Below are 22,899 nucleotides of genomic sequence, written 5' to 3' on the forward strand. Positions count from 1 at the left end.
ACCTCGAGGGGTTCCCTTCTAGACTCCGAAGCTGGGCGAGGGCTCACGCTCCAGGGAACGTGCAGGGGCTGTTGGTTAGAGGGGACGTGCTGGGAGGGTGGCCGCAGACCCTGGCCAAGCAGGGCGAGGCCGAGCCCGCCGGACTGGGGAGCCCCGGAGGCGGGGCCCCGTGAGTCTCCGGGGGTGTGTCTCCTGTGTCCTGGGGCAGCTGTAACAAAGGGCCACCCACCGGGTGCCTTCGAACAGCAGAAATGGACCCTCTCGCGGCTCTGGAGCCAGAGCCTGGAATCCGTGTCTGCAGGCGGCGACCTCTCCGAAGGCCCCGCCGGGGGCCCTTCCTGCTTCTTCCAGTGTCCCAGGCGCCAGGCGCCCCGGCTCGGGGCTGCGTCCCCTACCCCCCCCCCGCCCCTGCCCCCCAGCATCCGTCTTCACATGGCTTCCTCCTCTCTCTCTGTCTCCTCGTCCCTTAAAAGGACACTTGTCATTGGATTTAGGGCCCACCCAGAGAATCTGGGATGACTCATCTGGAGATTTCTAACTGAATTACATCTGCAAAGAGTCTGCTGTATTTCACTGTGTATAATGCGCACCCGCACTGTGGCCCAAACTGTCGGGGGGAAAAAATCTTTCATTTTCATTTATTTCAGTTTTTTATTTATATTTAGAAACAAAAGCAATTCTCGTAATCCAGGGTATTATTTTTTTTGGCGGGGATCGTTATTGTGGTCTAGAGTGACGCTTTTAACACATAATCGTAAATACAAGAATTAAAAACATTTATATAGATACAGGATTAGTACTACCCATGTATAATGCACATCCTTATTTTTCCCTCAAAAATTTGAGCAAAAAGGCACACATCATACATGACAAAATACAGTATTTCCCGATAAGGCCACATTCCCGGGTCCTGGGGTAATGCCCTAGAAGGGGGCAGTAGCATTGGGGTCCCCTGCTCACCCCGACCTCACAGAAGAGCGGGGCGCCTCTGCCTGAGAACAGCAGGGCCAGACTGTGCCCCGTGTGCGCCGGGCCAGAGCCGCATTGCGCCCTTCTGCCCCCTCAGCCCCAGCAGGAGCCAACGCCCCGATTTCTGGCCTCCGGCCTCGGGACTGGGGAACAGCACTGTATTGCTGCTTAAGTCGCAGTGGCTGTGTGCTCGGTGACGCCGCCCCGGACAACACATTCGCTCGCTGGGAACTGGCCTGCTGGGTCGGGGGTCAGCTTCCTGGAGCCAGAACAAGGCAAGTGCAGTGGGGGCCGAGCCCTGTGCCCCTCGCCTTCCTGTTCCGCGTCCCCATCGTCGGCTTTGTGAGGCTTCTGGCCGCCCCCCACCCCCCCCCGCCCCGCCACCTGCCTGACTTCTGTTAGAACTGTGTGAGGTCAGAGCGCACAGACGCCCAGGGGAGATGGGTCACTGCAGAGAGTGGCATGCGGCTTCGTGACACGGGCCGGACGGCTCAGAGGCTTCCTTGCTGGTGAGCTCTTCTTGGCCAACTCGTTTCGGGGGCCGGGGGGTCCTGAGACAGCACCAGGGTAGCACAGCATCCCTGGCCTAGAGCCAAGGCGTCGGCAGGGCCGCGCTCCCTCCGGGCCTCTGGGCGTGGGCCCCTGGCCCCGTGTGAGGAAAGCCAGGTTCCCAGAAACTCCCAGGCGACAGCCACCGGCTCTCATTGGCTGGCCTGGTGCCACACATCTCCCCAGTTTCAAGGGAGGCCCAGAAAGGATGCATTTCAGCAGAACCTGGGAGCGGCACCAGGGTAACCGGCTGTGAGTTCACGCCCGGCAGTGCCCGCCCCACCAGCCTCCGGGGGACACTTCCACCCCAGAACCCCAGCACTTGGGCGCTTCTGGGAGCAGGAGAGGGGAATGAGCAGGCCCTGCCCCCTCCCCTCCCCAGCCCCCCGGGGGCCCCTCTCCTAGATGGGGTTCAGCACAGAGCCCGGCCCTCGGGGCTAGGAAGTGTGCGCTGTGTTTGTCTCTCTGCAGGACAAAGTGTCCCCTGCTTTGTCCTGCCCGTGGCTCCCTGGCCCGATGCCAGAGCTGAATCGGGGTGGCTGACCCCCAAGCCTCCCCGAGACGCATCAGCAGGCCTGGACCCGGTAGGTCGCAGGAGAGACGAGTATGGGCAGTGGGCCTTGTATCCACCAGACACACGGCCCCAGGCTCGGGACTGGCTTCTGGGCCCACAGGCTCCCAGGAAGTGGCAGTGGGGCCCCTCGGGGACAGCCCGGGGCCTGGGGGGTGGCAGCCCCGGCCGCAGACACCGCCCCGCACCTCGCCCCCAGCCCCCGCCCCCCAGAGCCCGCCTCCAGCCCGCAGAGCAGCCCACACGCCCGCGCAGCTCCGGTTTATTTTAGACCAAGCCTCCTGCTCAGCACCGTCCAACGGCTGAACTTTAAGCAAAAAAAAAACAAAAACGCAGCAGCAGCAGCGGCAGCGTGCGGGGCCCAGCCGCACCCACCACTTCTAGCAGGCCCAGCCCCCGACTTCCGGCCACGCGGGGCCAGCTCGGCGCGAGCTGGGGCGCCAGGAGGTCTCCTGGGACAGTGCTCTGCAGCGGGCACCGTGACATCTCACAGCCTGTACCTGGAGGCGCTGGGCATGTCCTCACGGCCGCGGGAGGGACTGGGTGTCCGCAGAGTCAGGCCCAGCCTTGCACTGGGTCTGCCTCGGTCACGTGGCCTCGTCCGGGTCACGAGACCCCGCACGGTGGAATGTGACTCGGCCAGGCAGAGGGAGGAAGCTCTGACCCAGGAGGCTATGACGGTGACGACCCTCCACCATTGCTCTGAGTGACAGGAGACAGACCCAGAGGCCGCGCGTTGTGTGATCTCATCGGTGCGAAATGCCCGGGACCGCGGCGATGCAGGGACAGGGAGCAGCTGGTAGTTGCCAGGGCTGGGGGTGGGGGCGGGGGCGGCCCCTGGGTACCAGGTTTCCTTTCGCTGTGACACGGAAGTTTGGGAACTAGAGGCGGCGGTGGTCGCCCAGCATCGTGAACATGTGCGCTCTGATTGGGTGCATTATATAGTATGTGAATGTCAGCTCAGCTTTGAAAACGTGTACGTGCTCAGGCACCCTCGTCGACTGCACCCACAGATACTACGTTTTTTTTTTTTACAAATTAAAGGTAAGACCCACCTTCAGCACAATGACCGTGACCATCCAAAGGCTCAGAGGAGGGTGGCGTTTCTTAGCGCTAACGTCTTTTAATTAAGATGTGTACCTTTTTTAGACATAATGCTATTGCACATCTAATAGACTACAGTGGAATGAAGACAGCTTTTACATGCACTGGGGAACCACAAGTTTTGTGTGACTCGCTTTGCTGCAACACACTCCATTGCAGCGGCCTCAACGCGAACCCCATTCGTGCTGGGACCCCCCCCACCCCCCAGCCCCGGTACCGCCATCTGCTCCGTCTCTGTGGGTCTGACTCCTCCAGGGGCCTCCGGTGCGTGGGCCACGCAGCGTCTGTCCTTCTGTGTCTGGCTCGCCTCCCTCAGCACCGTGCCCTCGCACTCCGTCCTGGCTGGAGCCGGTGTCAGAGCGTCCTTCCTCTCGGAGGTCCGATGCTCGGTGGCGGAGCGGGTCAGGACTCGGGGCCCTTGGGCTTCCTGCCCGACCTCAGGCCCGCCGCCGCCCTTGCCCAGCAGCCGCCTCTGAGCCCCAGGGCAGGCGACAGGAGGGGCTGCTTCCGCGGCAGCCCTGGACCCTGGCTGGCGGGGCGGGCAGGTCGCTGGGCGGGGCTCGCTCCCCCACGTGCCCCGGGCCCCTCTCCTCCGCGATCCTTGCATCCGACTCCTCCTGGCGAGGTGGCCGGAGTGGCCGTGGGGTGCAGGGGGCCGTGCGAGGCTGCTAGAGGGCCGTGGTCCACAGCTGCCCTTCTGAGTTAGGAGCAAAACGGTTACTTCAGACACACGGGGAAGTCGGCCTCTTTCGGTGTCCCCCCCGAGCCAGGCCCCCGAGCCCATGCCATCCCCTGGCCCACGGCTTCTCCAGAATGAGCCACGGGCTCCGCCCCACAGGAACGAGCTGAGGGGGCGCCCCGGCCGGTGCCGCACCGGCTCTGGGCGGGGGGCATCGAGGGGCCCTGGGGCGGTCGCAGAATTTCTGGAGAGGCTGCTCAATGGTAGGCGGCGCTTGGGTCGGGGACCTGGTCTCCGTGGCCCCCGCCCTCCACAGGGCCTGCCCAGAGCAAGCCCGCGGTTGGACGGCATGGCGGACGGAGCCAGGCTGCAGGAGGGTCCAGAACGTCCCGCGGAGCAGAGCAGGGGACCTGGGGGCGTCTGTCCGGGGGGCACCGACGGGGCGGGTGCAGGGAGGTGGGCCGGGCTCGGCCGGGCTCAGCCACGCCGCCCAGCAGCCCAGGGCAGAGCCCCGCACGGAGCCGGTCGGAGACCCGTGCTGACCCAGGCCGTCGCACACTGGCCTGGCCCGGACCGCCGGCCGCTCATCACCCCGCAGGCCCCGGTCCTCCACGACTTCCCCAGGTCTCAGTCCCAAGGGAAGCTCCACCCGCCCCCCAGACACCAGCCCTGAATGTGGGTGCCCATCATCTGTCCTCCCTCCGTCCAAACGAGGGCCCGCCCCACCGGCTGACCGGCCTCTGCTCTTTGAGGGACGTGTCCCCTGGGCCTGAGGGCCCTGTGCCCGCCCCCCCCCCCGGCGCCTGGCTGCCCCTGTGTCCTCCCCCAGGCGCCCTGCACACCTGCCCGTCCTTGGCTCCCCTGGGGGCCAGCCCACCAGCTTGTCCCGAGGGCCAGTGTCCTGGAGACCGCAGCCAGCCCCAGGCCAGGGCCTGTCTGCCCCGCCTCAGCGGCCGGTCGTCTTTCCCCTCCCCCGGTGCCGTCCCCCTTCCTCCCCTCAGTCCCGCCCCATCCACGGGCACAGCCAGGGCTGCCGCGGGGACAGCGGTTTCAGGGTGCCCTCCAGCAGGACAGAGACAGAGGCCTCTCCAGCACAAGAACTGGGGCTGGGAGGTCAGGGAGACAGCCGAGGCCCCTTCCTGAGAGGGACCGGTCTGCCAGCTGTCCCCCCGACCCAGGAAAGACCGTGGAGACCCTGTGGGAGGAACAGGGAGCCCCGGAGGGGAGGGGAGAAGCTTCCCTCCCCACCCTCACCCGGGACAGCACCAAAGGACACCCCCAGGGGGCGGGGGGTGGGGGCGCAGAGGAGCTCCTGCCGTGCGACCCAGCAGGTGGCATTTGTCCACACTGGGCTGCACGTGACCTTCCCGGGGACCCGTGTGCTTCCCTGCCGCTGCCCCAACGCCTTTGTTTCCACAGATGTTGTCTTCTCTGACCCTTGTCTCGGTGTGTCACTCTGGGCAGAAGGTGGGCAAAAGAAGGGGGGGAAGCAACCCGTTCCCCAGCGATGTTTCGGCACCCCAAGGGCACTCTGAGAGCTCTGGGGACAGGCACATGGCTGTTCACGCTGCTCTGTCCGATAGCAGAAGACCGGAAGCGCCCCCAGGTCCGCAGGAGGGCAGGGCCGAGCGCGCCGGGGCCGAGCGCACTGGGAGGGAGGGCGGGAGGGAGGCAGGAGGGGCCTCTCTGTGCGGCCTGGCACTTGTTCCTGTGCACCGTTTGTTTATTTAATCCTCAGCCTAGGACACATTTTATTGATTGGGCGGGGGGGGGGAGAGACAGTGATATGAGAGAGAAACGTCGATCGGTGGCCCTGTACACGCCCCAGCTGGGGACCAGACCCGCCACCTTTTGGCATGCTGGGTGACACTCCACCAACCGAGCCGTCGGCCGGGGCACCGGCGCACCTTGTGGGAAACACAGGGTGAGCAAAGGGTGATCAGCACGTGACCGTCTGCACCAGGAAGGCGGGGGCTACACGCACTCACACAGCTACTCAGGCATACGTGCTCACGCATGCGCACACGTTCACATTCACACATGTACCCACACATGCCCACACACTCGAACATAACACATGTACGCACATGCATACGTGCACATGTGCACGTATACATTCACATATGCGCACATGCATGTGCATACATGCACACACGGGTGTGTGCTCGTTTCTTCTTTGCAGTGGGAGGGGAGTCCACACACGCAAACAATTCCAGTTTGCTGTGGCGCTGGGCACAGGAAGGGAAAGCCGGCTCTTCGAAATACAGATTGTTTTGTAGGTTCGACATTAAAACTGGATGAATGTTTCACATAATGTTGAAGCACAATGAAATCAGCATGGTTTTAAATCTTTAAAAAAATCAAAAACAAAATAATTTAAACAAAGCAAATGAGCACAACCACAAATGCAATCAATGGCATTAACAGAGAAATTATTTCAAGTGAGAAGTTGCATCTACTGCAAACACAAAGGAAATCTTAAGCTCTTTTCAGTAATTTCTTGCTAGTAATGATATTCGTGTTGTTAGCCTGAAACTCTCTAATGAGTGTAATGCTAGATGGTGATTAATAGATGACGGGTAGATAAATAGGATGAGCAAATAAGTCATTATGTTAATGTCAGTCATCGGGAGCCAGATTTTTAGCAAAGGAGATGACGGATGTATAATCTAAGAAACCCTGCTGTTCCACCTTTGGCAGAAATGATCAGAATACACACAGAGAGCCCAGAGCGGCGCGGCTCACCTGCAGGCAGGAAGGGCGTGGAGTGAGCGCAAGGGGGCGCCACTGAGCGTCAGCGGGGGAGCAGGGAGCGTTGGAAACCAGAGGGGGCACCTCTGGTGACACAGCAGCTCCCGGTGGCCGAACCTGGAACGGCTTGGCAACAAAATAAAGTAGGATTGGGTTGTAGTCCCGCGTAGGCACTAAATACCACGAGTCCTGCTGACACAGGTAAACAACTGAGCGAATAAATAAATGAGGAGAGGAGACCCGTCCCCCTGCGGGTCTCCTAACCCTTCTGGGGGCCCCCGCGGCCTCGCAGAGGTGGGGGATACCTGCCCGCCCCCAGGGTGTGGCCGGGCACGGCGCGCCCTTCCGAAGAGCGGTGTGCAAAGCCCAGGAAAGGGGGGCTGCTGGGCGGGGCGGCCGGCGAGCGAGGCGGCTGCCCCAGGACGAGTGGCCCCGGGAGCGTGTGCCCTGGCCCGGGGGCCTTCACCCCGGGAGCCCCCCAAACCCTCAGCCCCAGGCTAATGGTGACAAAAGAGTTCCAGTGAAGGACATCCCACAAAAGTACCGCAGGGCTCTCGGAACTGCCCGGGTCATCAAAAATAAAGCCAGTCAGAACCGGCCACGCCAGTCAGAACCCAGAGGAGCCCCAGGAGACATGGGACTGAGTGCAATGTGGGGTCCCGGAGGGGGTCCCCGAACGGAAAAGGACACGAGGTAAAAATTAAGGGAATCTGAATAAACTATGGACTTTAGTTAATGTTCATGTGTCCGTAGCGGTTTGTTCATGGTGGCAAGTGTCCATCTTAATGCGCGATGTGCATAGCATGGGACACGGAGTGGGGCGTATGGATATTTTTGTGCCATTGTCACCATTTTTCTGTAAAGATTGAAAACTTCTAAAACAAAAGGGATGTTTAAAAACAAAGAAGAGTCACTGCAGTAGATTCTACCACATCCTTGAAGAACAAAAAATGTTCTTTTTCTAGCATAACAGAGAACCCAATATGAACACTGCAATTTAAAACTATCATAGCAGATAGGGAGCTTCTGATCGATGGATTCAGACAATGGAAAAGAATGTCCCCGGAAGGAAAGGATGTGGACCTCTGACGGGGAAAGACGATTCCACGGGCGCCGGTCCGGGGCGTCCGCCTGGGCCCCGGGAGTTCGGCGGAGAGAAGACGGGCGAGCGGGCTTGTTGGGGGAATCGGGGGTGGAAGCCTCTCCAGCGGAAGGGCGCGGGCTTCCTGGTGCAAAAGGACCCGCGAGTCTCAGGAAAACAGAAATCTTGGAACCACCAGGCTCTTTCCCAAGGTTCTTCATGGGGGGGGGGGATGGTGGGCAGCAGGGAGGGGAGGCAGATTCCCTGCAAAGTATCAAAACAGGAGTGGAGCCGGCGGAAAACGGAAAGAAGCGAAACACCGCCCCGCTCGCGGGTCCTGCCCCCCCCCCCCCCGCCGCCTCCACCACCCGGCGCGCGGCCTGTGGGTTGACGACCGCCTGCGCTGGGGGAGGATGGAAATCCCGCACCTGCCGGGTGCAGTGTTCCCTAAATGCCGACCGGTTCAAGGTGTTCGCTCCGATCCCGCGCGACGCTGGGGGTTGTTGTCCAGCTGGCCCCTCAGTGTGGGCGGCGGGGGCGTGTACCGCCTGCTGCCGGGAGTGCGGAGCCGCCGTTTCCCTCTCGCGCTTGGTGTTAGGACGTGGGGCTCCTTCTATGAGCTGCAGGAACGCCGACGGCGGTTGCAGCCTCCTGATGAGTCACCCCTTGTGTCCTCGCCAACGTCCCCCTGTGTGTCCGGTGACGCCCTGCTCCTGAAGTCTATTTTTAAAACACGGCTTTACCTGAAGTCTATTTTTAAAACACGGCTTTACCGAGGTATAACTGACACCCCATAAAATCAGCCTCTTAAAGCGCACAGCCAGAGGACGCCGGTACCGACACCGCTGTGCAGCTGCCAGCGCGGGCTTCCTTGGGGACGTGCTCCCCTTCCGAGAAGACCTCCAGGCCCCGTCCAGCCACGCGCAGGCCTCGCGCCCCACGTTTTTGCCGTGACAAACGGTGCCGCCGTGCACTTCCGGGGACAGGTGTCTCTGCGGACGGGACGTAGGCGTTCCCCGCTCTTGAGAACACGCTGGGGAGCCAGGCGTCTGGGCCTCTCCGAGCTCCGCTGACCCGTGAGGAGCTGCCACTTTCCTCAGAGCGGCTGACGCCCGCCCCGTCTGATGTGAGCACCGCCACCCCCATGCAAGGCCATCTCGCTTCCCATCTGCTTGCGCCCGGCCCCTCTGTGTCTTCCAGTGCACAGACAGCGCCTCTTGGACCTTCTTCTTGATCCTTTATGTAATATCTGCTCTGCGACTGGAGTTTCATCCCATAGCATTTAATATAATTACGCTGCGGTCCAACGTCGGCCTGCCGGGCGATTTGCTTTCTATTTATTCCCCATTTGCTTCCCTCGTCCCCTTTTTGGCTGCGTTTTGGGCGGCCTGACTCGCTTCACAACGTGGGGTTAGTGCTGCGGCGCTTGGCTGCACTCATTGCCCTCTGCTCGGCGGCGGCACCGGGACCGCAGCGCGGCCCTTGACCGTTCGGTCTGCGCAGAGTTCCCACGGCTCGTCCGCGGGCCCCGGGCACTTGGCAGCGGCGGAGGGTCCCCCGCGTCAGCCCACCTTCCTCTCTGCCACACTTGTCCCGGGCATCACTCTGCTCCCCTTGTAAACCTCACAAACGATTCTATTTTGCCTCAACCAGACGGACCTATTTAACAAGAAAGAAAGTCCTCTTTTGGACGTTCCCCTGCGTTTCCCGTTTCTGACGCCCTCCTCCCGCCCGGTGGCCTGAGGTCAGCCCCTCCCTTCTGGCTCCTCTGCACCTTCTCCCGGTTTTCAGTTCCCCTCATCCTTCAAAGACATTCTCACTGGATGTGGGATTCTAGGGTAACTTCCTGTCACAGTTTAAGATGTTGTTCCAGGCTCCTCTCGTCTCCAGTTTCCGATGCGAAGGCCACAGGCATCCAGACGTTTGTTCCTGACCCAGTTTCCCCCTCTCCTGGGAGGCCAGTCTCCTCCCCTCTGGAACTCTCGTTTTCTCTGTGCTAGACCGGGGGCGTCCGACCCGACCGCTGCCCGCGCGCGGCTCACGGCGGCTGCAGGTGCGGCCCAGCACAAATCGTAAATTTACCTAACACATTTTGAGATTATTTGGTGACTGAATGTCGCAATTGTGTTTAACGTGTGGTCCAAGACAACTCTTCTTCCGGCGTGGCGCAGAGACGCCCGAAGGGTGGGCACCGCTGAACCTCTTGCTTGTCCCGAGGGTTCTTCACGCTCCTCTCGCGTCGGAAAATCTTTTCACGCTGGCCACCGGGGCTCCGTTGGGTGGAGCATCGTCCCGCAAACCCCGGTGTCCCGGGCTGCATTCCCACTCGGGGCGCTGGCCTGGGTTGCAGGTCAGGTCCCCCCCTGGGGCGCGTGAGAGGCAACGGATTGATGTTTCTCTGTCACATTGATGTCTCCCCCCATCTCTCCCTTCCCCTCCCTCTAAAATCAATAAACATGTCCTCAGGTGAGGATTAAAGACAGAAAAAAGAAAGTCTTCTCTCTCTCTTCTTCTCCTCTTAAGTGAGTTTTGTTTCTGTACCTCCAAGTTCACTCTGCTTAGTCACATCCATTCTGCTATTAAGTCCCTCAGTGCATATTTAAATGTTAGATATTGTATTTTTTAGTTCTAAAATTTCCACCTAAATTTTTTTTACCTTTTTTTTTTTTTTGGCTGAGATTTCCTATCTTTTAGGCATTATGTCTTCCTTTGTCTAATCGGGCACTGTTATAATCGCGGCTTTGAGGTCCTGTCTGATAACTCCATCCTCTTGACCATGTCTCGGTGCACCGGGCAGGTGCGTGTTGCACCCTGATGCGGTGCACGTTACGCTGCGGACTCTGGATTCACTTCCATCGCTTGGAGGAGTTTTGACGCTTTTGTTTTAGCTGCTGGATCACCCTGCTTAGGCTCAGGCCGCACACTGCCCGGCTCACGTTCCGGTGCAGGCGCCCCAGCCTCATCCACACGCCGCCCTGCGGGGCCCTGTGTGTGCCCGCCTCGGACGCCCACCAGAGATTTGGGGGGCGTGTGCACACGGGACACGAGCTCTCTTTTCTGGGGTTCTCGCCTCACGTCAGCAGCTGCGACCGCCCGGGGTCCTGTCCCCGATGTCTCGGGGAGGGGAGACTGCCAGAGCGCGGAGTGGCCTGCGCCACACTGCGCTGTGGCCCGGAGCTCCCAGCTGTGTGCTCCGGTCCCAGACCTGCCCGCCTTCGCTTTACCTCTCCAGTGCTTTCAGGGAACTGTGTTGGGTGGAGTTTAGGGGTGGGAGGGTGCATTTTTTCCCGACTTTATAGCGGCCACCTGCCGCAGCATTAGTCCTGTGAGCTTACTTGAACTCACTCTCAAATTTTATACCCAAACTACCATTTCATTAGGCCTGTAAAGCCATTTTCACACAGGCAACGTCCGCAGGGGGCGGGGTGGGGGGCTGTCTCCCAAACTCCTTTTGTGAAGGGAAGCTGCTAACAAATGTTCTGCACCCAAAATGAGGTTTTTGAAAAGTAAATACAGGGAGTGGAAGATGCAGGAGACCCAACACAAAGAATCGGAGGGCGTCCTCAGGGCCACAGAGATGGGGACATGGGCCTAGAGGGCCCGGAACCGCACTGTCCGCAGCCGAGCTGGCTCCGGGGGCGAGTTCTCCTCAGGAAGACAAACAACGAAACTGTCGATGTAGTTAAAGATTCTGAAAAGAGATTTACATAATTAGGAAGTGCTTGAATTTGCATCAGTTAAGTACATAGAAAATTAAACCAATAAACAAACAACAGGAAATTATTTCGCTCCAGGGAAAACAAAATGTACCAGAAAAGGCAAAGTAATCATTGTACATACCGTATGGTTAAGCTGTATTATTACACAGTCATGATGTAAATCCTGAATTGGATCTCATTAAAAATATGATAGAACTCTAACTGGAAGACAAAAGCATTGGGGGGGGGCGGGGCAGGGGGGGAGCTGAAAGGAAAAGGCTTAACTTAGTGGTGCCCAGCGGCAGGTGACTCTGAACGCACTCTGGTTGTCACAGTTGGGGGAAGGGGATGTCGGGGGCACCTGGTGGGCAGAACCCAGGGCTGCTGCCGAACAGCCGATACGCGCGGCCACAACGCAGCTACTTGGTCCAAATGGCAACGAGGCCCCTATTGTGGGACCCTGAGCGAAACCGTTTCCGGGGTGGGGTGCCAGCAGGTAACCTCTAAAATGGAAAGGTCGGGTGGCAACAGGGTGAGTGTGTTTGGAGAGGCAGCGACAGGCTTGGAAGGAAGGGGCTGAGGCTTCGTGGGGGGAGGGGCTCTAGATGGTGGGTCCTGCTGGTTTTCGTAATGAGCCTTGTAGGACTCTGTCCCGTGTGCATGCATTTTGAATGAGAATTTAAGTGGGAGAGGAGAATCGCTTAGAAAGTTACGGGAGTGCGCAGAGGGAGGCCCGCGTTTCCGTCCTTCGCAGACGCTCCCTGAACCGGGCTGGGTGCCGCTTGGGTGCTCGCCCCCTCCCGGTCGGGGCCGGGCTTCCTCTCCCCAGTCGTCCCCGTCGTCGGCACGGAGGGGCGATGCGATGCGTGGGGAGCATTGCAGGCGCCCTCACAGTGAAGGGGACTGGCGAACGGAGTCTCTCTGCCTCACGACCAGAACTGCAGAGCTCCGCGCTTGGTCCCCCGCTTCGGTAAACGTGGCGGGAGAGCGAGGCCCACACCGCCTCCTGGTGGCGGCGTGCCGGAATCGCAGGTCCAGGTGTTTGGAGGGACCCGGGCACCCCGTGAACGACGAAGGCGCCAGCCTGGGTGTCTGAGGAAACAGCGAGCGTTTTATCTCGTCAGTCTCGGGCTTCTGCACCATAGGGGTGATTTCGCATCCCACCTGCAGGCTGAGTTTCCCGTTAAAGGCGGGGGCACTCAGAGCCCAGCCGGCTCTGTCACCTCCTCTGGAGGGAGGACAGCGTCGCTGAATGTGCCCGTCCCGGCTCGTCTGTCCCAAGAGGCCATGGTACCTGTGCCCCTGCCTGCTCTTTGTGGGAGGATATTAATAGGTATCCTGCCTCCGCCAGGTGACGCCTCCACACCCCGCCCCCTTCAGGGCAGGGCGCTCACCTGCACCTGGGAAGCGGACCCACAAAACCCCACACCGCCCATGGCCCTGAGTGTGGCGTGTCTCTTGCTTTGGGGGAAGGACTCCATCCCAAGCTCAGTTACTCTGCAAAGCAGGGTAGGAATTTCAGGCGGGCGCAGCCGAGGGGAGCAGGGCCCAGGGTCAGCGCGGGCTCTGTGGCCGGACCCCACCGTCGCTGCCGGACCTCGGCCCGGGGGCCGCTCCCCACCCTCCTCAGTCCTGGGGAAGGGCCGCAAGGGCAGGGGCTGGGGGAGAGCAGGCTGCCCCCCTCCCGCCAAGGTTCCCAGAGGCGGCTGAGGACCTCAGTGACAGCAGCGCCATCCCGTTGCTCAGAACCGAGCTTGCAGGACGACACCGCCTACCTGCAGGGTGGCCTGGTGGCTGAATCCCCGCCGGCCCCCAACCGCGGGAGCCTGGGCCTGAGCCCAGTGCCCTCAGACACTGGGGAGCGGGGTCAAAGGCCACCCTGGCTTTCTTCGTTGGAGCCCCACCTGAGGCCTGCACTTGGGAGCCATGGGGGCTGGGGAGCTGGTCACCTGACCCGGAGGGCCAGGCAGATGGTCGGCTGGAGGCTGTCTTTGCCGCCAGGTCCTCTCCCCGGGGCCCCGAGCCTGTCCCATGGTCCCCACGTCTGCCTGGCACCTGTGCCCAGAGCTCCTCAGCTCAGACACCGGGAGGACCGTCATCGCCCCGTGGGGTCTGTGGATGTGGTTCCAGGCTCCATCCGGCCCCCTGCCCATCGCCGCTGGCAGGGACACTGCCCTGTCTGCTCTGTCCCCGTCCCCCGGGAGCCCCTGCTGGGCACCAGTGCCCGCCTGCGTGCCGCCTCCGTGTGCCGGGGTGGGGAAGGGCCGCCCTGTGTGTGTCACGGGGGCGGCGAGCCGTGTGCGAGGTCCACGGCAACTCCCAGGCCTCGCTCACATTCGCCTGCGGCTGCGCTGCCCTGGAGAGGCTTCTGAGGGACCCGCAGCAGGAGGGAGGGTCACGGCCTAAGGGGCGGTCATCGCAGGGGCGGGCAGGACTGCCCCCGCCTCGGGTTTGTCCCTTACAAGCAGGGTGGGTCCCTCCTTCAAAGACGGTGCCCGGAGTGGACTGCACTGTGTGGCGCCCCCTCCAGGAGCTGCAGGGGCACAGGTGCCACAGCCCACCTGGGCACGAGGGGGGGGGCCGGGCCTGGCGCCTGTGACCGGGAGAGGCTGCGGCGGGGGGCAAAGCTTTGCCCCCAGCTCCTGTGCGCCTGCCCCTCCCTCGCCCTGTCCGACCTCATCGCTCAGGTTTCGTGACCACTGGGGTTCAAGGTCCGGCCCAGCCTGCCTACCGGATGTGCCTCGGTCCAGTTCTGCGTCTGTGCCCCGCCTGGTCCCCAAAGCGGAGATAGAGGGAGGTGACCGGCTCCAAAAGGGGCTGAGAGCTCACCAGCACCGCAGCAGCCGTGGTGGAGGCAGCGGGGGGCCGAAGCGCTGGAGCAGGGCTGCGTGAGCAGGGCGGGGGACCCACGCGCTCGGGGACTTGCCAGCGCAGCTCCACAGGGGAGAGGAGGAAGGTGGCCATAGGAAATGGGCCACGCCCTGCGATGTGTCCTCCCCCAGTACACGCGAAACAATTAGGTGTCACGTCTCCTCTGCACCGTGACAACGCTTGCCTTTCGGGCTTCTCACCCTGGTGGCAGGGACAGGGTGGCCTGGTGGCAGGTCCAGGCCTGCCCGGGTGGGGGCAGGGCGGCTGGGGGCAGCGCTGCTGGGGGCAGGGCGGCTGGGGGCAGGGCGGCTGGGGGCAGTCCTGGCCGGAGGAAGCCCGACCCCCGGCGCCCGGCCACCCAGCGCTGGGGGCAGCGCCAGCCGCAGTGCTCTCCCCGGGCCCGCAGAGCACCCGTGGTTCCAAAGCCGCGCCTCCGCCTGCCCGTGCCCGCGGGCGGCCCACTGCTCCCTTCCTCACGCCCACTGCCTCCTGTGCCCGCAGGTCAACAACGAGAACGTGGTCAAAGTCGGTCACCGGCAGGTGGTGAACATGATCCGCCAGGGAGGGAACCACCTGGTCCTCAAGGTGGTCACGGTGACCAGGAATCTGGACCCCGACGACACCGCCAGGAAGAAAGGTGGGTGCCCCCAGCGCCCCGCCCCCACGTTCCTGCGCGAGCCCGGCCCACGGGCCCCCTCAGGCGGGTCGCGTCTCCTCCCCGGGGGCCCAGGTCCCTCCACGGTCAGGTAAAGGAGCCGGAGGGCGGTCAGGAGAAGACCCTGGAGCTTGCCCAGGGCACAGAGGTGGCCTCAGGCGAGGGCTGTGCTGGGTAGGCGGGGCCAGGGGCTCCTGTCTGACCCGACCGTCCAGCGTCCCGCCGTGTGCAGAGCCCGCTTGCCCCACAGTGACGCGGGGTCGCCCTCCTTCCCAAGGGCGGCCGCAGCTGGGGGACACTGGGGCTGCAGAGCGGAGCCCAAAGCGAGCCAGGGGCGTCCCGGGCCCCCTGGCAGGGGAGGAGCTGGGACAGCACATCCGGTCCCCCCCGCAGCCCTGCGTTTCCCTAGAACAGGGTGCGCCTCTCCCATCCATCCCGTCGAGAGCCCCCATCCTGGGCTCCGGAGAGAGATGAGCAGCATGGTCAGGGAGGGCTGCCTGGAGGAGGCAGCTGTGAGCTGGGGGCAGGGGCCTGCGGCCTGAGGGAATGGGGGGAGGAACGTGTCTCAGAAGGAGGCGGGTCAGGGGCACAGGCACACGTGACAGACTCATGTCCTTGCCGTGATGGGGGTGGGGGGACAAAGGAGAATCCCCATGCTGTTGGGGGCTTCTCGGTGGCCTGGCGGGGGGCAGCCAAGGGCTGCACAGGCGGCCGAAACTGCCAGTCTCCTCCCCGCCCCTCCCCTCCCCTCCCGGCCGGACCACACAGACCAGAGGGCAGGGACCGCGTGCCAGGACAGGGGGCGCTCAGTGCGGAGGGCCTGTCCCAGCCCATCTGCGCTCCCTGCCTGGTCCCGATCCATCGAGGCCCAAGTGAAGCCCCCACACACACCCAGCCTCGTGACCCCCCGCCCGGGGCAGGGTGACGGCCCCCAGCTTGGGAGGAGCGGGGCAGAATGGCCCTCACTTCTCAGCCTTCCCGGCAGAAAATCGAAGGCCCCAGGCAGCCTGCCTCCTGGGATGCTCCGGAAGGCGGGGCGGGCCGGGCCGGGCTCACGCCCCGACCTCCCCTTCTGCCCCCCAGCACCCCCACCGCCCAAGCGCGCTCCGACCACGGCCCTCACGCTGCGCTCCAAGTCCATGACCTCGGAGCTGGAGGAGCTCGGTGAGTCGCCGTCCGCCCGCCCCCGCGTGCGCCTCCGGGAGCCCCGCCAGCCCCCGCGTGTGCATGGCCCCGGGCTGCTGGCTGGCCCCTCCTGGCCCCCACGCTGGCCTCTCCCACGCACCTGCCGGCTTTGGGGTGGGGTTACTGGCTTTGCCTCTTCCGCTTCTTGGTTCCTCTAACACTGTTCTGTTTTGAATTTTTGGGCCTCTCACTAGTGGATAAAGGTAAGCAGCCCCGCCTTTAGCCATGTCCTCCCAACTCTCCCCTGCTGGCCAGGGCGGCCCCTGACCGGCTCGTGGCAGGGGTGCATGGCGCAGACCAGCAAGCCCGCCCCGGGGGCTGACGGAGATGGCGGTGGGCTTGGCCGCGCTGGGGGGCTGCTCACAGGGCCAGGGAGCTCCTGGCGCCTCCTCGAAAGGTCCGTAAGGGGCAGAGAGAGGCGCGGACCCTCAGGCCCGTTGTGAAGGCCGGCAAGGTGCTCGGAGCAGCGTGGCCTGGGTCCAGGGGACCGCAGTGGCCGCTGAAAAGAGGGTGGTCCTGGAGCTGGCGGCGTGAGCCCCGGAAGTGGTTGGGAGTCACCCCGGGGAGCCTCCACGCAGCCCCGGGGCGCCTGCCCGAGGCGGGAGCAGGGGGCAGCGATGCTGGCCTGGGGGTGCTGGCTGGGCAAGGAGGGGCGGGCACCCGTGGGGACAAAAGCAAGCACTGCACCCCGCCCCCCCGCCCCCGCAGGCCCGGCTGCACGGGGGCTGAGGTCCGAGCGCCCCAGGCCGCGCCTCGACTGGCCATCACTCCCACCCGGTCGCGGCCTTCGCTGGGAGAACTTTGGTTCCTCTTCCCCACCCCCACCCCCACCCCAGAATGTACGGGCGGCTCTTCCTCCCGGTCGCACCCCTGGGAGGGGTCTCCTTCACTCAGTCCACAGGGGCTGTGCCGTCCTCCGTGGCCCAGGCTGTGCCCCGCGGCCAGTGCCCCTCGCGGCCAGTATCCCCAGTCTTCTGGGAAAGAGCACCCCTGCTGGGTGCCCCCCCCAGGACCAGTGTCCCCCAGAAACCCCTCTCCTTCCGGCCCCCCCTCGGCCCCCCTCGTCCATCCCCACGGGACTCGCCGGCGTTTCCCCTGGCCGTCCCCGCCCCAGGGTAGCACCCAGTAGGGATGGCAACGTGGAAGACCGCATGTCCCCTCCCGCAGGAGACGGCATGTGCCACAGCAGCTCCTCGAGGGCCTGCGGCGGGTGTCCCCCGAGAGGGGCTACCAGCAGGCGGCTCACCTTGAAAGGGGGCTGCGGCGGGTCGGCCCAGGCCGGCGGGCACTGCCGGTGCCCAGTCTCCTCGGCTGCCCCTGGACGCGCCCTCGGCGTGTCCTTGCCCAGGGGGATCTCAGTGGCCCTGTGGGGGGCACGGGGAGGGCAGTGCTGAGTGGGGACAAAAGCCAGGGGCGCAGGGCCCGGGGGACGCGCAGCCGGGGCGTCCGCTTTCGGGACGCCCGGCCCGCCCGCGTCAGGGCCCCGTGAGCTGCAGGCCGCGGGCCAGCTGGTCGGGTCAGGTCAGGCCGGGTCCGATGGGGTCCGGCCGGGCGGGTCCAGCCCCCAGGGCCCCCAGGAGCACGGCCGCCGTGGGACTCACGCCCCCTTTCTGTTTGCAAGCCTCCGTCCGGAAGAAGAAGGGTAAGGGGCAGCCCCCCGTCTGTTCCGCCCCCGCCCGCCTGCCCGCCCGCGCCCCCTGTGCGAGGAACCCCCGTGGCCCTTGGCGTGGCGTCTCGAGTGTGCCGTGGCCTTGTCGCGTCTCTCCCTGGGCCGGCCCCTGCGGGGCCCCGCTCCTGGGCACGTCCCCTTCCAGTCTGTTGCGTCTGCTTCGCTTGTCCCGTCTGTGGCCCCCAACGTGGTCTGCATCCCCCCACCCCCACCCCCTCCCCGGGCTGTGTCCTCATCGTCATGGCCGCGCGGCCGCGGCCCCTGCCCGGCTGTCGGGCCGGGGTGCAGGCGCGGGGGCCCCGGTCTGCTCCGAGGATGGCGGGCTGGAGCCTGACTGCCGTCCCCGTTGCCGTGGCAGGACAGCCTCCCTGGGACTCCCAGGAAGCCCCTCGCTCTCCGCCAGGCCTGCTCTGCTCCTGCCGGAGAACCGTCCTGGAGCTGGGGGGCGGGAGGGGGCTGTAAGGCTGGGCCTCTCCCTGCCCCGCCCCGGGGCTGGCGTGGGTGGGGGACCCTCCCCCCGACCTGCACCCCGACAGCTGTGGGCACGGATGTGGAAGCGCAGGGACACCAGGGGAGGCGGCCTTGGGCCCTGAGAGGCAGCCCCTGAGGGCCGGGCCGGGCCGTGGGCCTGGTGCCGCCGAGGTGGGGGCACCCCCTCCCCCGCCCGCCTGCCCGGTGCCGGCCGATCCTAGCCTGTCCCAGCTTCCTTTTGAGGAGTGGCCCTGGGCCTCCAGCCCCCAGGGGCTGCGCGGGACGCTCCCCATGGGGCTCTCTGGGATCAGTCACAGTGCCAACCAGGCGGTGGATGCCCAGGGCACAGAAGGCTCCCTGGGCCTGACTTCTCTCTAAAGGCCGCTCCGTCCGCCGCCCCATGCTGAGGGGCGCCCAGCGTGGGCTCCTGGGATCCCGACGCCTTCCCAGAACTGGCCCAGAAAGCCCGTCCTCACGGGCCAGCGGAGGAACCTATGGCCTGCCCCTCCGGCCACACACCAGCTCCGCCCTCCGGCCCCCGCCCCTAGGGGCGCCCCCGGCAGCCGGACAGGCCAAGCTGTGGTAGCCGAGGACAGAGGTCACGGCCCCTGCGGGCGCAGGCAGAATCCTCGGGGGGCAGGGAGTGCTGAGGGTGGAGTCCCATCGTCCTTTGAACCACGAAGAAAACTGGGTGCGGAGCTGCTCCCCAATGCCCCTCCCCGTGCCCCCTGACCCCAGCCAGACCTGGAGACATGGGCAAGACCGCGCCTGAGGGCCCAGCAGAGCGGACCGACCAGCTCCTGCAGGGACCCGCCGCGGCTCCAGGGCCCCCAGCGCGTGGCAGGCAGGCAGTGAGCTTTCCAGGCCGTCCGCTGCCTCCACGCCTCCCGTCGAGGGCTGGCTACCTCTGGGGACGCCTCGTCACACGCCAGGAAGACCACGCGGAAGAGGAGAAAATCCGGCCTTTACGGATGTTCTGGTTGAACAGTGTCCCCAAAATTCACGTCCACCTTGAACCTGTGAAAGGGACCTTGTTTGGAAATACGGACTTCGCAGATTGGGCCCTGACCCAACGGCAGGTCAGGAATGACAAGAGAAAGAGGGAGAAACAGTCACACAGGAGGGACACAGAGGCCACGTGAAGACGGAGGCAGGGGCTGGGGTGACGCGGCCGCAGCCCAGGATCGCCGGGGGCCCCGGAAGCTGGGGAGGCAGAAGGGCTCCCCCCTGGAGCCTGCAGAAGGAGGCGGCCTCCTGAGAGCCGGTGCCGGCGTCCTGGCCTCCGGGCTGCAGGAAGGGCGACGGTGACTGTGTGCCGCTCCGAGCCAGCCGGGTGGTGGGGGTACTTGGTCTCCGCAGTTCTGGGAAATCGGTACAACAGTGTGACCGCCTCGCATCCAGCCGCCTCCTGCTCAGTGACCCCGGCGAGCGACCAGGACCCCTGAGGTTTCCTTTCCTCGTCTCACAAACCCCTTCGTGTCGTCCTCGAGCGTCCCCGCTCCAGTCCCCAGGCCTGTGCTCTCGGGGCCTGAGGGTGAACAGGACCCCGCGGCAGCCACACTGGCCCAGGGCAGCTCTGGCCGCAGCCACGGGCCCGGCCCTGGGCAACCGGGAGACTCGTCAGCTCTCGGCTGTCCCCCGGGAGGAGGGCCGCAGCGACAGTGGGGCTTCCGGCCTGTGCGTCCCGACGCCTGGTGCTGCTGACGTTGCACCGTCCTCTGGAAGCCGCCCCGGGGGACCCGTGTGTGCCCCTTCCCCCGGCCGTGGGCCGGCTCACGGAGCTTGGGGCGCTGCTGCGGGAGGGCTCGGGCGCGTCGGGGGACGCGTGGTGGGGGGCCGGGGCGGGCACACGGGCTGGGGGCCTCTGGTTCCCAACCGTGCGTGGCCCAGACACACCCGCCACCTCCCCAGAGGTGATCCGTCGCGAGCCGGGAAGTCTGATTTGTGGGCAGCGGCGTCGTGTCTTCCAGACTCGGGCTTGCTCGTGGAGCAGCCCCGCGGACGCGCTGCCGGCGTGTCTGTAAGGCGTGGCAGGCGTGAGGTGTTTGCAGGACTGTGTCCATTCTGGGACGGCCGGGGACTGGCCTCGCCGACCCTGTCCCTGAACGGAGAACCAGTTCCCGGCGTCCGTGGGTTAGACCCAGTAACCCCCACGCCGGAGAGTGGGCGGCGGGAGCCTGCAGCCCACCGCTTCCCTTCGCAGCCCTCGAGTCCAGTAGATCGCCCCTCAGTGGCAGGGGCTGAGCAGAGTCTCCGCCAGGCCGCCAGGCTCCCTGCGTGACAACAGCTGGGGGGAGCCCGGCCCCCGCGGGGAGGCAGCGCGGGGGTCCCTCGGGAGCTGCCCGTGCAGGGAACAGAGCCCTGCCGTTATCCCACAAACCACTGAAGTGTGTGCCCTGTTCCCAGGAACGCGTGGGGGGGGGCGGGGGGGCGTTGAGGGTCTAAACCAAAGACCAGGACGTCCACGTTCAAGGAGGCCTCACTCCAGGGACGCACCTCCAACTGTTCCCCGAGCCCCGGCCCCTGCTTTTCAGTCAGCAGGCCCGGCAGACCGTTCTGAGGGGAGCCCAAGGGTGCCTCGCACCCCGGCCCGAGGTGGGGCGCAGAGGGTGGTGCCCACGCCTTGAGCCCAAGCCCACCTGGTTCCACGTTTCCACCTGCAGGCACTTAAGCATCTCGGAGTTGTTCTCCCTGCCCGTGGGGACAGCGCGCCCGGCCCCGCCCCACGGCCAGGTGCTCTCAGGCTGAGAGGCGGGACGAAGGCCCTCAGGTCTTCCACCTGGGCCGGGCGCTGTGACCGCCCCAATGCCGTTGCCTCGCCGGCCTGTGCCCGTTTTCCGTCATGTTCCGGGGTGCCTGCCCCGTGTCCCAGGGCCCTGCATCACGGCGCGCCGCCTGCTCATGCCAGGTGTGAGAAGCTTCCAGGTGGTTCTCCGGGGTGCTGGGCACAAACCCTCGGTGAGGACCTTTGGCGGGGGCGAGCCAGCCCCGTCAGCTCCGGGAGGTTTAACACCAAAGACGCGGACCCGGGAGGCCCAGCAGGAAACGAGAGCCTCGCGAAGACGCGGCTGGTTCGACGCCGTGGTGGCAGGGCTCCCGGGCGGGTCCCTCGCCCCCTGGCGGCCCGGACACGGCCACTGCCCGGTGGGGCCACCTGTCCGTCTGCAGGACCCGCCGCAGGCTCCGGGTGCCCTGTCCTAGCCCGGGGGCGTGCCCCACCGGTGGCAGGGGTTCCTGGAGGCCGGGAGGGGCCGGGAGAGCCGCTGCCCTGCAGCGCTGCACCGAGGCCGGGCCCGAACAGGACGCGGACCTGCTAACCAGGCTCCCGGGGCGGGGGAAGGGCTTCCCGGACCGGACGGCTTCCAGACCCCCCGCTGGCTCACCAAGCAGGTTAACCCAGTGCCACCTGAGCCGCTGCCGCAGGAGGGCCCTGGGCCACGTGGGGGAGAACGGGGCGGCAGGGAGAGAGACCTGCACCGCAATCGGTTAAACCCCGACAACCCCGACACGGAGGGACTCCTGCCCTGACCCGTGAGGAGGGGGCTTCCTGGAGCGGGGGAGGGGTCAAAGGGAAGGGCCTGCGAAGGGAGGCCAGGCCGCAGGTCGTCAGGGCACCGGGCCAGGAGGGTGTGAGGAGGAGCTGCTCGTGGGCCCCTGAACGCAGGCAGGGGGGTGGGGGGCGTCCGGTGTGTGCGGGGGAGGCGGCAGGGAGCCAGGGGAGGGCTGTCCTGGGGCCACTTTTAATGTCCTTTAAAAGCGCAACAGCGTCCTCAGGCCCAGGGCCGCGGGAACAGGGCGGCAGGGCCTGGCCCTTGGCCCGCAGGTCGCGACCCCTCAGGCTCTGTTAGGGCCGAGCCAGGCACACCCGCTTCCTCCCGAAGTTCATCTGGCTGGGGCCTCTGGTCTGGGAACCCTGCGGGGGACTTGTCCAGGGGGTTACAAGTGGCTGTCACGGTTCTTAAAGAACAGTTCGGTGCCTTGTATGCCAGCCTCGCAGCTGGGGGTCTGGGCGAGACCCCGGAGGCCTGGCCCCTTTCAGGGGCCTGCGCTTCGCAGGGAGTCCCAGACCCCGGCGCGGGTCAGGACCACCTCGGAAGGTTCCTCAGGCTGGAGGGCGGGATGTCGGGACGGGCCGGCGGGGACGGGAGCGCTGTGCCTTGAGAGGGCCTAACGGGCCGTTCGGCCGGGCGGCCCCGGGCTGGGGGGCGGCCCACGGGGAGCACGTGCTCTGCAGGTCTGGGCCGCGGGCCCGCAGCTGTTAGGAGCCCCGATCAGACTCCGGCCTGATCGCGGACCCGCGCCAGACCCGGCCAGGGCCTCGAGGGCAGCTGCAGGCTGCGCCTCAGCTTTCAAACAAGTTGCGTGTTTTAAGTTTCAGTTTTTATTTTAATGTGTAAGCGTCCCTGATAACGAACGCTTGGTTTTCTTTTTCGCAAGCAAGTGAGAATCTCCTACTCCTGGGGGAAATGGGGACGTCCCCCGGCAGCACGGGCTCGGACCTTGGCCAGGCTCCTCGGCGGGTCCCCAGGGCCACCGGCAGCCTATCACCCACGCTGCTCAGGTGGCCTGCAGCCTTGGGTGCTGGGTCCTCAGGCCCTGGCAGCTGCATTCGGTCACAAAGGAGCCACAGCTCTGTCTTTAAAACA

The 22,899-nt window shown here is 64.8% G+C and overlaps 1 protein-coding gene across 1 annotated transcript in view; it reads left to right on the forward strand.

Moving 5' to 3' along the window:
* Window positions 1-22,899, forward strand: part of SHANK2 (SH3 and multiple ankyrin repeat domains 2) — a 289,453-nt gene that overhangs the window by 251,363 nt on the left and 15,191 nt on the right. The window contains exons 16-19 of the mRNA XM_054570752.1: window positions 14,775-14,910; window positions 16,012-16,092; window positions 16,308-16,316; window positions 17,735-17,755. Of these exons, the coding sequence (XP_054426727.1) occupies window positions 14,775-14,910; window positions 16,012-16,092; window positions 16,308-16,316; window positions 17,735-17,755 (247 nt within the window). The remainder of the gene's footprint in view (window positions 1-14,774; window positions 14,911-16,011; window positions 16,093-16,307; window positions 16,317-17,734; window positions 17,756-22,899) is intronic.

This window comes from Pteronotus mesoamericanus, unplaced genomic scaffold (genome assembly GCF_021234165.1).
Source record: "Pteronotus mesoamericanus isolate MK-2021 breed Mesoamerican mustached bat unplaced genomic scaffold, CSHL_Meso_final contig_214, whole genome shotgun sequence".
Taxonomy (NCBI): domain Eukaryota; kingdom Metazoa; phylum Chordata; class Mammalia; order Chiroptera; family Mormoopidae; genus Pteronotus; species Pteronotus mesoamericanus.